This window comes from Protopterus annectens, chromosome 4.part1, assembly GCF_019279795.1.
Source record: "Protopterus annectens isolate FY-2018-M chromosome 4.part1, PAN1.0, whole genome shotgun sequence".
Lineage (NCBI taxonomy): Eukaryota > Metazoa > Chordata > Ceratodontiformes > Protopteridae > Protopterus > Protopterus annectens.
The window spans coordinates 103,282,934-103,298,044 of NC_056734.1; the positions used below are offsets into that span (position 1 = coordinate 103,282,934).

At 36.8% G+C, this 15,111-nt stretch overlaps 1 protein-coding gene across 3 annotated transcripts in view; it reads right to left on the reverse strand.

The window, feature by feature from the left end:
- The window catches only part of YEATS2 (YEATS domain containing 2), a 1,703,429-nt gene that overhangs the window by 314,912 nt on the left and 1,373,406 nt on the right, over positions 1–15,111 (reverse strand). For all 3 annotated transcript variants that reach the window (XM_044070010.1, XM_044070009.1, XM_044070008.1), the window contains one exon: positions 6,285–6,364. In XM_044070010.1, coding sequence (XP_043925945.1) covers positions 6,285–6,364 — 80 coding nt within the window. The remainder of the gene's footprint in view (positions 1–6,284; positions 6,365–15,111) is intronic.

The window sequence follows — 15,111 nt, forward strand, 5'->3', positions numbered from 1 at the left end:
TTTTTACAAACTTTTAATAAACTAATATATAGATATGCTCCTTTTTTTTGTCTCTTTCTCTCTCTCTCTTCCTTTCACTCTCTCTCTCCTCTCAGTTCCCATTATCAAGTTTATTAGAATGCTATTTTGATTATGAGTGTATTTTACAAAATAGATGTACATAGTAATATGAGCTGTTTCTAAATGTTCTTATTTGTTTATATGAAGCTGATTTATAAATTGTTTAGCTTTGTCTTACTAGATAATCTAATTAAATGAGGTTAACTTTAGTTAGTATTGAATTGATATGGTGGCAGCTGAGGTACTGCTGCTTAGGATAGGGGGATAACTTGAGTGGTATGTGCTACTCAAAGTTGGAGTTCTTAACTCCAGGCTGGGTGCAATGTTTAATCCTAATATTATTTTCACCTGTTTATTGTTGTTTGTATATAGTTCTGACATCCACAACACATTTTATAAACTTATTGTCACTACAAATAAAAGTGAAGCTTATACAAAATCCCATAAGATTTCCAATAAATACAGCTATAATTAATGGTACACCTAAAGGAGGAGGTATAATATCATTTATTTTGTTAATTGTTATTCTGATTATATGTTTTATATGTTTATAAAAGCTAAGTGATTTCTCTAAAAGGAATTTCTTTAAACATTAATGGACTGAATAACCCATGTAAAAGGGCAAGTTTAATGAGATGCATTAATTTGCATAGGGCCAACTTAGTATTCCTTCAAGAAACACATCTCCTGAAAAAGGATATTGATAAATTAGCCACTAATAAATATACAGTCTTGGTTAGTTCAGAACACACACAGAAAAAAAGAGGAGTGGCTATTTTATGGAATAAAAGTATGCCCATACCTAAAACTATTAAGTCTTATAAAGATGATAAAGGAATGTTTTGTATGGTTACAATACAGATTAATGGAAAGACATATACATTAATCAATGTATATTGGATACCAGGATTTGGCATTAATACAGTGAAACACCATCTCAATAAGATTATATCATTTTCTATAGGAGATATTATTTTAGCAGGTGACTTTAATTGTATCCTACATGAAAAAGATACTACTACTATAGGAAAAAGGAAAATTACATCTAATGCAAAACATTTAAAGGATTTTGTTAATTTATATCATTTGAATGATATTAATAATCAGATAGATTCAAAATCATTACCATACACTTTTTTTTTTCTAACAGATATAAAACTTATTCAAAAATAGATAGAGTCTTTATTTCTAACCAGATGGTTACAGACTTAATTAATTCTAAAATCATTTTGTGTCCTATATCAGATCATAATTCAATTGTCTTTGAGTTTATGATAAAAAGTACTTACAATGTTCAGATCAAAAGGATACCAGCATACTTAACTCAACTAAAAGACTATAAAGATTATATACTTTCAGAAGTGCAACATTTTTTAGACTTAAATAATACACCTGAAGTCTCCATTGTTTATGTTTGGGATGCTTTAAAATCATATTTATATGGACAAAGTATCAGATGGTATAATAATAAAAGGAAATCTTGGGACAAGGAATTACTAGATATTCAAAGCAAATTAGACTCATACAAACATAATAATAATAAAGAAAATATTATGGACAAAAAAGTCATTGACGAAATAAATAAATTAAATGAGAAATACAAAGAAATTTTAACTCATAAAGTTAAAATAACATTAGAGAAATATAAGTTTTTGTCTTACTCAATAAGTCCCAAATACTTACACAGACTTAAAAATAAAACAAAAAGGTTGAATAAACAAAATCATATCAAAGAAATTTTCTCTCCAAGGAAAAAGAAGAATGTTTCTAGTTTACCAGAAATATTAGATGAATTTAGAAATCACTTTCACAAAATTAATCATAATAACATTAACATGGAGCCTAAAGATAAAATAAAGAAATTTATAACTACAAACATGAACAAAAACTTAATAAACAACAGACTAAACTAATGGATAAAAATATTTCATATACAGAGGTTATTACACAAATAAACAAGCTTAAATCAAACAAAGCACCAGGTAATGATGGTATTATACCAGAGATCTATAAAATTCTTCCCAAAAGTACTTACTCATTAATACATAAGGTTTTTATTTTGGCCCAAAATGAGTTAACAACTCCCCCATCTTGGCAATACACATTTATTTCACCAATTTTAAAACCCAATAAAGACCCAACCAGATGCACTTCATATAGACCTATTTCATTACTTAATGTTGACTATAAAATGTTTATGAGTATTTTTGCTGATAGATTAAAGACAATCATCCCAGGCATTATAGATATAGACCAGACAGGCTTTATTGTAAATAGAAATACTTTTGATAATATAAGGAGAACTTTTACGTTAATTGATTTTGCAAATAGGAAAAAGAAAGATTTAACACTTATTAGTCTCGATATAAGTTCAGCATTTGATTCAGTAAGTTGGGACTACTTGTTTATCTTACTGAAGTGCACAAACTTATCAGATGCATTTGTAAATCTACATCTATATAAAGGAGCATTGGCTTACATTAAGTTAGGAACATATGTCTCACAAAAAAATACCCATTTTAAAAGGTACAAAACAAGGGTGCCCACTCTCTCCACTATTATTTACTTTAATAATGGAGCCTTGGGCTAATTTGATCAGAAACAGTACTGATATAGAAGGATTTGATATAGATGAAAATACAATATCTAAAATTCAACTTTTTGCAGATGATGTTCTAATTACATCAGCTGGATCTAACTCTTCTATGCAGTCCTTATTTGATAAAATGATGGATTTTAAAAATATCTCTGGTTTAATATTCAATGAAGAAAAAACTAAAATATTACCAATATACACACGAAAAAATTTCCTCATTAATGATTTTAACAAATATATACCCAACTCAGGTCAGATAACTTACTTGGGTATAATATTAACTAAAGATATCAAATCTATTATACATAATAATTATAGTACCTGTCTTCTTAATATACAAAATCTTTTCAATAGCTGGAACAATATGTTTTTACCATGGAAGAGAGACTCACAATTATTAAAATGATAGTATTCCCTAAGATATTATACTTAATACAATCAATAATACTCCCACCTACAAAAATAATTATTAAGAAATTAAATTCACTAATGTTAAATTTCTTATGGGCACCTAATAGACCTAGGATTGCATTAAAGAAACATACTAATAGCTGGTCTCAAGGGGCATTTCATTTCCAGACTTTAATTTATATACTATCTCTTCTATTATAAAAGTTATTACTTTGTTAATAGATCAGTCATATGTTGCAAGATGGAAAGATTACTGGGAAGTAATTAGCATTCACTTCATGAAAATCTCTTTAATACATAAAAATATAATTGTAAATAACCCCATGCTATGGTTACTAAAAGAATTTTGTACTTCATCCATTACACCAAAATATGTAGTTAGTTACCCATTAAACATTATTATCAGTTATCGTAATTTTATATTCATGCATCCTAAATATAAGGAATGGAATTTTATTCTATTCCCTATAATGTATACACAAGGTATGCTTTTGTCAACCACCTCTGAAAGAACTCTTTTAGTCACAGAGAATGATCTAAAGTATTGGTATCAGTTGCTGTCTGATAATAAAGTAAAAAATTTAGACTTCTTAAAACAAGAATTTGATTTGAGAGAAACATGTTGGTTAGAAATTCAGACTTTTAGACAACATCTTATTAATAAAATTGATTTAATGTCTTTAACAGTTAAAGAATCTGTTCCAATACTGATTGATTACTTGATATTAAATTTACAACATAGAGTTTCTGATAAAGGTAAGCTCTCATACATACATAAAATTATCAGAGAAGAAACTCATTACAGTTCAGATACCTATTGGAATTATTTCATTTCCATTAATGGTGAATCACCAAAACAACAAGATAAACAATATATATTGGAATCTGCTTATAAAACTACTTCTTCCATTAATTGGAGACTTTTTACTTGGAAATTTTTACATAGCTCCTTCTATACACCTTTAATGATGAATAAAATAAATAATAAAGACAACTTATGTAAAAAATGTAATGTAGAAATAAATGCTGATTGGGCACATATGTTTTATGACTGTATAAAATTGAAGGAATATTGGAAGTTAATCAATGATTTTTGCAGGCCCTTTTCACAGATAATTTCATTGTTTCTAAATCACTTATATTATTTAACACACCTGTTCCTAAAAGTGTTAAAAAAGTTAAACTTCCCTTATTATGGTCTATTCTAGCAGTGGCTAGAAAAATAATAACCAGAAATTGGATTTCAGATACCCTTCCTTCATTTAATGAATTTAAAAATGTTATGACTGAAGTGTGTCATATGGAATTGATGACAATAAAATCAAGAACTACTAGAAAAACATCTTATTATGTTATATGGGATACTTTACAAAACCTGTTAAAAAAATCTTAGTCTCAATAGCATGACATTATAGTTTAATCAATTGAAAATACTTTGGTTATTTTATTGAATGTTATAACTATTTCTATTTTAATTGCTTGTATAAAATTGTTATGATATTTATTTTGATTGTTTTAAAAAAAAAACTTCATCTAGAGAGCCTGGCAACACATCTGGGTGCCTATTAAACAGCATCAAGCAGGCTTCTTTTTGAACCTCTCCTTAAACTGTTTAGCCTAAGCCTAGTCACAAGCTATGTTCCCATGTCTTGGTACACTGCTATGGTTATACCCATACAGAAGGGTGGCTCTAATACAGACTCTGGAGATTACAGACCAATCAGTCTTCTGAGTCTTATCTCATAACCAATCTCATTAATTATGATATTAGGAATCTCATTAAAAACCTACTGCCAATCATTAGCGGACCGGAGTCACGCTGTGGCGACCCCTATCCGGGAAAAGCTGAAAAGACAAACATTAGGCTTGACCTCCCCAAAAACTGGTTTTATCAAATGGAAATCATGTGTATTAAACCCTGTTAATTTCTTCAAGAGGATTATGTAAGGTGTCAACAGTGGTCATGCTGTTCATGAAGCTTATCTTGACCTGACCAAAGCATTCAATCCCACACCTCATGCAAGAATTGCAGTCAGATGATTATATCCAGGTTCCCTTTCAGCTATGAATGTTCTACAACTGTTAGCAGAAAAGGAATTTTGGAATAACAGTGTAACAGTGACTCAATTCTTTTATCGCACATGTAAATTCTTTGCTAGTGTTGTACTAACAGTGATGGCAATCAATATTAAATTGTTTATATCTGACAAACAATGTATATTTTCTCCCATAAATTCCATACTACTTAGATAATCTCCTTGATATCTTTATGTCACTGATTTTTATTCTGCTCCTCTTCCTGCCTCTCCAACTCTACTACATTTGTCTCTGTGTGTTCTTTGCCTAATATTTCTCACTCTCCCAATCCAATTACTCCAACTCATTTAGGCCTATACTATTCTCTCCTTTTATATTCTCTAGAAAATGTATCTAGCTTGTTACCTTAGAACTCCTATTTATACTCTGCACTATACTGCAACTATTAATTCTATTGTACTGTGATCAAAATGTCCCATAAGTGTTCAGAAGGTGCCTTCCTGTAGTTAAGACCTTTACATATGACATGCAATACCATCAAGTGTACTACATGCCTTAAGCAGCAATTACATCCACCACCTTGGGCACAGTCAGCCCTTGTCCTAGAATATATTACTTACTACATTCCTGTAGGAGTCATCCTGGTGCCTGTAACTGTCTAGTATACTCTTTGTTGTATACATAACAGCTTTATAGCTGTTGTGTATAAAACAAAGAGTATACACAACAGCTTTATAGCTTCTCCTGCCACCGGTAAATGCCAAATGCACTGTCCTAGTGGCAGCACATGAATCATCGGTCATACTACAGCAAGCTGTAAATTTCATTCTGACAGCAATGCTTCACGTCAGCAGTGGTCTATCTACCTTGCACATACTGCCAACTACTCATCTGAATAACCTGTTTACAGCAAACCAGTTTATTCTTCAAATTATATTAAAAAATCCAACAGCACAAAATTTCAAACTAAACACAGAGATCCAGCTCAAGGAAAAGAGATAAGAAGGGAAAATATAAACATTTGTACACACAAAATAGGAACTATACAAGTGTCTAACTTATGACAGTTACTTATTGATATTTTTTTCATGACATGGGAAAGAACTTCCACAACAGTGACTTCTCTCTCTTATGTTATTTTACAGTGAGGCACAGACATCATGTCCTTGGTAAGACTTACCTCAGCGGCCCTCCGTTTTCCAATATTCCAGCTGTAATACTGATCAAGAGATGTGGCACAGAATGGACTGCACTCTTCAGCTGCAGGAAAAAAAGAAACAAACTATAACTCCTGAAATTAGGTAATGCCTGACTGAATGCCTTCAGTGCACAAATTCTGTCCGCTTCTTGTAGACTGATTATTCTGTAAAACAATCACAAGGCAGTCAGAAAAGTAAATATGTTCAAAAACATTGTTCACATAGTTAAAAAGTAGAAACTGATCACCCATGGTTCTGGGCATAAGTGTCAGATTACAGAAAGAGCACAATTTACAGGGTCACAGAACCACAGAGTTTTATATAAGGTAAGCACAAAATGGCCTATCCAGACTGCTCAAGCTCTTACTTTACTAATGCATTATTGAAAGGTTAAATTTTCCAGTCCACAGAGAAATTCCTGAAGTGTACTCCATGCAGTCTAAATTCTTATCCATTTTGGAAACCATGATCTAATTCAAAAGGCTGCTCTGTGTGGCCGTCATTAACTTCATAAAATAAATACACTTATCACATTGCTCTCCTGAGCAATCCAATCACTGCCTTCAATAAACTGCCTTTTCTTCTTCTTGGCCATGCCTTCAATAAACTGCCTTTTCTTGTTCTTGGCCATCTCTTTTTCTGAAAGATACTACCCTCCTTGATGACTACTTAATTTAATTCTATTGCAGTGCCTTCACTCAAACGTTGTTCCTGAAAATAAGATTAAGTCCACTCAGTTCTTCATCATAAGGCAACTGATACACACAACTTACACCAGTTTCTGTTATGTCAAAGATGCATCTATTCTATGGTCTTACACTCAGGGATCCCCACAAATATGAATAGTACTGAGGTCAAGATATCGTTGTCTGACTGTGCAGTGGAAATATTTCACCATGGTCACACCTATTCACGAGCACTGCACTGTCCTCAAACCATCCTTACTGCTTTTTTCACGCTACTTGCTTGTTTTGTATAACCAGATAACGGCCAACCCACAGATCAGTAGTATCTGCTTTTACTTTTGCTATTTCGCTGTTCTCCAACTGTGGACGCTTCACTTGTGCTTCTGATTTCCAGGTTCATTAATTTTGATCTCTGCAATGAATCTAAATGATCTTTTCATATAATTCCTCCAGTTCTGAAAAATCAGCAATTCAAAGTATTTTTTTTTTTTTAATTTATAAACACATAAAATGGGTTGCGGCTGAAAAGGATCTTTGGACAAGTCCACCTACCTGGTTACAAAACATTAAATAAATAAAACAAAAGTAATAAATCCGCTCTGCTGTGAACTATGATGTTTCTTTGTTATAACTATCCAAGCCAAAAGTCATTGACTGTAATCACTTAAATTTCAAGTTCAGCTTTTACAAAATCACACTTGCAGCCAGCCAATACAAAAAAGTGCCTTTGGTTGAGGAATGCAGTTAGCTTACAAATCTCATTTAACTTATCAGTTTTTGAAGAAATAATGCACCTTCCTCTTTCTCTCTCTTTCCTTACCACCTAGTAAATTCTTCTCATTACTGAATCTTAACCCATCCTAATCTGTGCTGTGGTTTGAGGAATGAAAGTTATATACTTACCATAATGACAGATCTGCATGGTTTTGGTCCATACTCTTCTAAACCATTCGGAGTTAGACTGCAACTCTTAGACAGTTCTGCAAAAGAATTTTCCCAGGCTCTGACTCTTTCCCCTTACCCAAAATGCCTCACAAATTTCAGTAACTCTCCAGATCTAAAGTGTGTCATTCAAAAACATCACGCATCTGAAGAAAAAAACAGAACAAAAAAAACTTGTAAGTATGCCCCCTTGCTAGGCCTGTCAGCCAACAACGGAGTATGAGGGTGCATATACTGAAAAAGACGGGCCACAACCATCTACATCTGTCATTATGGAAAGTACATAAATTTCATATCGGACATGGTCTGGTCTCCATCCTCTTCAAAACCATCAGGACAGAGACTCCAGCTTATCCTCTTGGGTGGCATCCTGAAAGTGTAGCTCATATGACAGGGGCATGGAAGGATGACAAAGACACGTTTTTCAAGAATACCTGAGACACAGTCACTGCTCTACTGCAATGCGCTGTTGGTATAACAAACAAGGTCTTATTGCACTTAACACAGCAACAATTAATGCACTTTGAAAGCTGTCTGGGCAATCTGACTTTAGAACCCAAACTGCTAGAAGATGAGGAAGTAAACAGCTGAAAATATTTTTTGAATGAATTTATCCTATGTGGGCAAATCCATACGGTACAAAATGTACTCCTCTAATTGCAGCAATCTGGAAAGAATACTAGTAGGAGAACTGATTGGTCCAAATTTGACTCGGTGACTACTTCTAGCATGAAAGTAAGGTTTTTGTACTTAAGACTACCATCTAAAGGTTTGGGAAGGCCTGGACTTCATGACTTTCTTGAAGGAGGATCAGCCACAAACAAGTTTTCCATGAAAAATAGTTTATTTCTACCTTAATGGCTGATTTGAAGGAGATAAACGTAACTTCATATAATAAAATTCAAATCCAGACAGGGTACCATATCTTCAAATGGTGATCTGATAAGGAATGTACCCCTCAGACATGATATGCATACTTTCAGCAAAGCCAGAAACCAATTCTGAAACCTTTGGTGATAATCTGAAATCGACAAAAAATGGACTTTGATGGAAGAGTAGCTATGTCCTATATCAAAGACCTAGGAAAAGCAATATAGAATTGCTGGTACAGCTGTGGGAGGGAGATCAAGTTCCTTTAACAAGAACCAAAGAGAAAAATGTGCCCACTTGTTTTTATATAATTTTCTACTGTTTGATTTATGGACAGAGTAAAAGATCTGGAAGTCCATAAAAGAGCATGTGTGGCCTTCCTATCCATTAATGGAATGGAAGCAACCATGTGGTCAAGCTTGACAGAAAAAAGACAAAGGTGAGGATTGCCAGACGATGAGTCAGTAGGGTCATGAAGGGCTTCAGTTGAAGAGGTTCCTCCAAAAGCTGAGATCACAGCAGATGAAACCATACTTACGAAAGCCAAAACTTAGTTATGAGGAGGACTTCTGGCAAGGCGATGATCAGGGAATACAAGTTGCTGAATTTGGCATTTACTGGGGATGCAATAAGGTCACACCAAAGTTGAGGGGGCATGCTTTTGAGTGTGAATGGTGCTCTCCTTTAGTAGTTTTGTTCTCCTGTGATCACAGTTATGAATGTCAATCACTAATGAGTCAATGTCTTATGGAGCAGTCAAGAAACCATAAGGGTGTCAGACTGAGCTGTCTTTTACAATTATTTTCTGATATATACCAGTGTTGGCTTTCCCAAAACACTAATAGCTACCAGTGCTTTGAAGAAGACAATTCCCTGGCAGCTAGGCTCAACCATTGTCTGCTGATATCACACAAGGGGTCTGTCAGCTTGTCTATTTCACAGAAACTCTTCTGTCACTAGGAGAAACCCCCAATACTCTCAGTATTTATGTACACCAACTCTAAGGTTGCATCATTTTGAGGAAAGGACAACTCAAGGGACACTACAACCTTGATCTTTTGGTGGAAACGTCAGCAGTCACACAGCAATGATCTTTCATACAGGAGTCAATCATTAATGTGTTGAAAATGAGCTTACCTCTCCTTCTTGATAGTGGCATTATTGGAGTGCCTGCAGAGTGAGAACTGTCGCCATCTTGCAGAATCTGATGTGCAAACCTGCCTCAGATTATGAGAAGGCACCTTGGAAGTCCACCCCTAACAGTATACCCCCCAACCATAGTGCTGCAGTGTCCATGATAATGGTCATTATGGAAAGAGGGTGATGGAAGAGGTTGCCCACAGTAAGACTGGAGGAGTGGAGCTCATAACTTAGATGTGTTTACACAATCAGTCATTCTAGGCAACTAAACCACTGAAACCACTGCAGCACTGTGAACTGACGTGGCACAAAATATGAGGAAAATGGAAACCACCATTAGCTCTACAGCTTCAAGGCACAAAGCTGTTATTTCAGTGTTGAGATGGAGAATGTGGGAAACTGAGTCTTGAACTGGAGGAATTCACTTCAAATGTAAGCTAGCCTTGCACAGGAGTTACGCTCGTATTCAACCAATGAAGTTTAGGGTCTAGGATGGCTGTATCCAAGACTTCACAGTGTTCATCATGACTCAGCTAGAAGCTAGTCATCCAGGTAAGAAAATGCCTTTGCTCCCTGCAGCCACTGGTTCAATGCAACCACAGATGTATTTAGGAGGCTGAGGTAAAAAGACACAGCCTGAAATTGAAAATGACTAGCTTCTGCCTAAAAAAAAGACTTCTCTCTTTTACAACCCTGATGTATAGATTTCTTGGAGGTATAAACAGCACATTTAATTTGCCTCAGACAAGTAAGAAGAACTGAATGCACCACGATCTTCCACAATGTGTCTTTGGTGCCAACGGAGATCAAGAATAAGCCTGAAGACCTTGCTCTCTAAATGGACTAAAAAGAAGCTGGAGTGATATTTGGGCCCTCTCTAGTTTGGTGGGATCACCTTGATGGCCATTTTTTTTTAAATTACAAAATATTTAACAGTTTTCATTTGACCACACTCTTCTAACTGGGTGAAACACTGGGAAACGGAAGGGGGTGAAGCCCAGATGGGATGTGAAAATGGATTACCTAGCATCTGTATAAAATTGTCCATACCCTTTTTGGCTTGTGTGACAGCCAGCCATGCAGACAGATGTAAGGACAAATGTCCTCTGTCTTTAAAGTGAATATTCAGGCAAGATCTGAGGAAGCATGTTGCTGCCCCTCTTCCCCAGGGAAAGGAACCAAGGACACTCCTGGTTTTGATGAGAATTCCTCCCTTGGGGGCGGATGTTCATTTTGGAAATTACCACCATGGCACCACTGGTTCTTTACATGTTGCTGGTTGCTTTACTGTTAGGCATGCCTGTATCTCAACACTCATATTCTTGAGATTCCCCTTAACAGGGCACAGTGGAGTCTCAAACTTGAATGCTTTTGCAAGTAGTTGCTTCTACAATAGCCTTGGCACTTCAACATTAAATATAAAGGGGCACAGTTTAGTTTATTCTCTGAAGGGTAGTCAGTGTGCTTTTTCTTTTTTTAACACCTTTATAAAATTACTACTTAAAGCATAGGAACGTATATGTTAATAAAAAAGTAAACAAATCATATTAACTTTTTCACTTACACACATTATACATTACAATTTTGTTTTCCTTCTTTATAACAACTGTCATTCAGTCCAAGATTATATAAATTGATCACTTCCTGCCTTCTTTTAAACCTCACGCCTCCTGAACAGTATTCTGCATGTATTTTTCCCACAAATTCCATTTATTTCTATGTAATTTGCTCCTTCCCTTTTCTGAAGATCCCACTTCCATTTCTTTTATCTCTTGTACTATATTCAATACTTCAAATGCATTTGGTTTAGATTTTGATTTCCATTCCCTAGTGATTGTTTTTATTTCCTGCAACCAGTAGAATTAAACATAATAAGGCCTGACTAAGTCTAGTTAATTCAGATCCTATAATTCAGCTCAAAAGAAGTATTTCTTAGTTACAGTCATTTGCTTCCCTGATATTTCTGACAGAGTATTCTGTCGCAATTTTTTAAATATTTTAACTTATTGCACACACAAACATCTTCTCAGTTACCTCTTTCTTCTGTGTTACACCATCAACATTTATTGTCTACCTGCCTTTATCTTAACAGTATAAATTCTGGATACATTACAGAGAGAGAGCTTCGGCGCCCAGATACCTCGATGGGAGTAAGAACCGAGGTAATCGGAGCCAACGTCGGAGCTGAAGAGGATGTCATCGGAGCCGAAGGAACCACTATCGGAGCGTCCATGGACTCCGGCTCTGAACTAAGCATAGTCGGAGGAGGAATTGAAATCGAAGTGGACGGAGCCAAAGCCTGTTGATGCGGGCTCAAAAGCATTTTAGCAAGGGCCTGTGACTTCAGCAACCTACTGACCACTCTCTCCACATCCTGATCAGATAACCTTGAGGATCGAGAGGAGTGGGAAGATTAGCGATAACTGGTCTTGCTTTGAAGTAAAGGTGATTGTGGCACTGAGCGAATCGATTCCAATGAAGGAGACCTAGCTCGTTTGTGGCTCCAAGACGGCTCCAAAGTAACAGTTGGAGCCGATGCAGGAGTAGTCTTGTCGGTACCAGAGGGCACCGACACACTTGGTTTGTCAAGCTCACCGGTCGGTTCTGAACATGGAGCCGATGGCTTGACTGGTTTCAAAGGTTTCACTGGCTGAGATGCTTTAGCCAGAGAATCCTGTTTTAATAATCCACAGAGGATAAGATTGTTTTTCCGCTCCTGCAGGACCCTTGGACTAAAGGCATGGCAAATAGTACAAGAGTCCTGCAGGTGCAGAGTCCCCAAGCAGTAGACAACTAGTGTGCCCATCTGTCAGTGACATCTTCTGACAGCATGAGTCACACTTTTTGAACCCTGAGGTTTTAACTTCCTTGGACATACTACGAAAAAAAGAAGGAAGTACCTCACAAACAGACACACTACAATAATAAAAACTATATTGATAAAAACCTTAAAAGGAGAGCCTCTAACTTAAATGGCTGTCCTTAACAGTGGGGGGGGGGGGGACTTTCTAACTTAAACGAGTTCAGGAAAACAAACAGAAGACCTAGCGACTAAGGGGTGACGGCCAACACAGCACAAAAAAACACAGCAAAGGACAAAATAAGGGGTTTAGGACTAAATAAATTTACAACTACTATAAAACAGTGAAGAAAATACTACTTTCAAGTAAATTATAGAATTTTAAACACAGAAAAAAGTTATACTAAGCCTCAGCCAGTATTGACGCAACCTCGCAGCTGAAGTGGCAAACGAGACCTAGGTAGCTGACGCTGGGCATTCTGGGATAAGGGGTAGCCTCGAGCCAGTAAAGAGTTCTCGAGCTAATAGTAAGTGGCCGAGTCAGAGCCGAGGATCGGTTCTGAACTCATCCAGCAAGAATGAAAAAGAAGTTATGTTCTTACCATAACGTTCCATGTGAATTGTTCATCTCGCCTTTGTTCTTACACACGGGTTCGGAGCCGATCCTTGGCTCCGAGTCGGCCACATCACCAGTTCAGCATCTTCGAGAAAGCTCGAGGCACAGTTCTATCCCATGATCATCCTGTGCTAACCCTCAGATCTAGTTTGCTAACACCAGAAGAATCCCAGTAGTTATTGCGCCTTAAACGCGTAGAAAAAACGCAACCACACTGTCTGAAACTTTGTCATCAATAGAAGATAAAAGATGCCATCCCTGATGTACACTAGGAAGCTCAATAATAACAATATCTAGAGAAGACTGAACCCGAATGCAGTCTTACCCGTTCTTCGAGAACGCAGGATGGGGGATGGAGGGGGGGAATGTAAGAACAAAGGCAAGATGAACAATTCACATGGAACGTTATGGTAAGAACATAACTTCTTTATGTGAAATTGTTCGATCTCGCCGTTTGTTCTTACACACGGGTAGCGTCCCTAGCTCCTTTATCCTGGGTGGCTCACGGGAGAACATTCCTGAGAACAGTGGAACCAAACGTCGCCCTGTCTCTGGAGTTTTTGTCTAATTTGCAGTAAGCGATGAAAGTATGTGGTTTCGCCCAAGTTGCCGCCGCACAAACTGTTTCTAATGGCAAGCGGGCGGCATGGGCTAAGGAAGTAGCAATCGCCCTCGTAGAATGAGCCTTGGGTTTAAAGGGGAGTTGTTGCTTTGATTCTGAATATACGAAATTTATACAGTCCGAGAGCCATTTGGATAAAGTAAAAAGAAGTCATGTACTCACCATAACGTTCCATCTGAGTAGGTACTTCATTTGTCTGCAACCTGTGGGTATCGGATCCGATCTCGGATCCGAGCCGGCAGCTTTCCAAGCTACAAGATCCGAGCTCCTAGCTCCTCCCCCTACCCATAATCCCCTGCTATGTGCTACATTACCTCAGATCGAGTTTTTTTGCCTCTTACACAACTCCTACCCTCGATAGAGGAAGCAACACCACATCACTGTCCTAACAGCAGAACAAAGATTTCCACATCACTGTCCTAACAGCAGAACAAAGATTTCTTTGGTGATCAGGAGTCCCGAAAAGGTTCGGGGGATGGCAGGGGGGGTCGGTTGCAGACAAATGAAGTACCTACTCAGATGGAACGTTATGGTGAGTACATAACTTCTTTATCTGAAGTAGTTACTTCATTTGCTCTGCAACCTGTGGGACAGAGTCCCCAGCTACCTAGGGAAAACCCTGGGCGGCCTTATGGAAGGATATTCCGAAGCACCGCGGAGCCAAAGTAAGCCCTACCTCTCGATACCATAGCCAACTTATAATGAGAAATAAACGTATGAGAAGAGGACCAGGTAGCTGCTGAGCATATGTCATCGAAGGGGATCCTGGACCAGAAGGCTGCTGAGGTGGCCACAGCCCTCGTAGAATGAGCGTGAATTCCGATAGGAACCGGTTTGCCTGCAGATAAGTACCCGTGAACTATGCATTGACAAATGCAATTTGCTACAGTCACTTTGGAGATGGCCCTACCCATGGCCGATTTAGCAAATGACACGAACAACTGGTCCGACTTGCGAAAATCTTTAGTCCTGTGCAGGTAAAAACGCAGTTGTCTGTGCACATCCAATTTATGCAATTTATATTCTCCTCTATTCTGAAAATTTGGGAAGAACACGGGTAAGTTTATTGATTGATTGATATTGGACTCCGAAGCCACCTTAGGTAAGAACGACGGATTAGTCCTGAGGAACA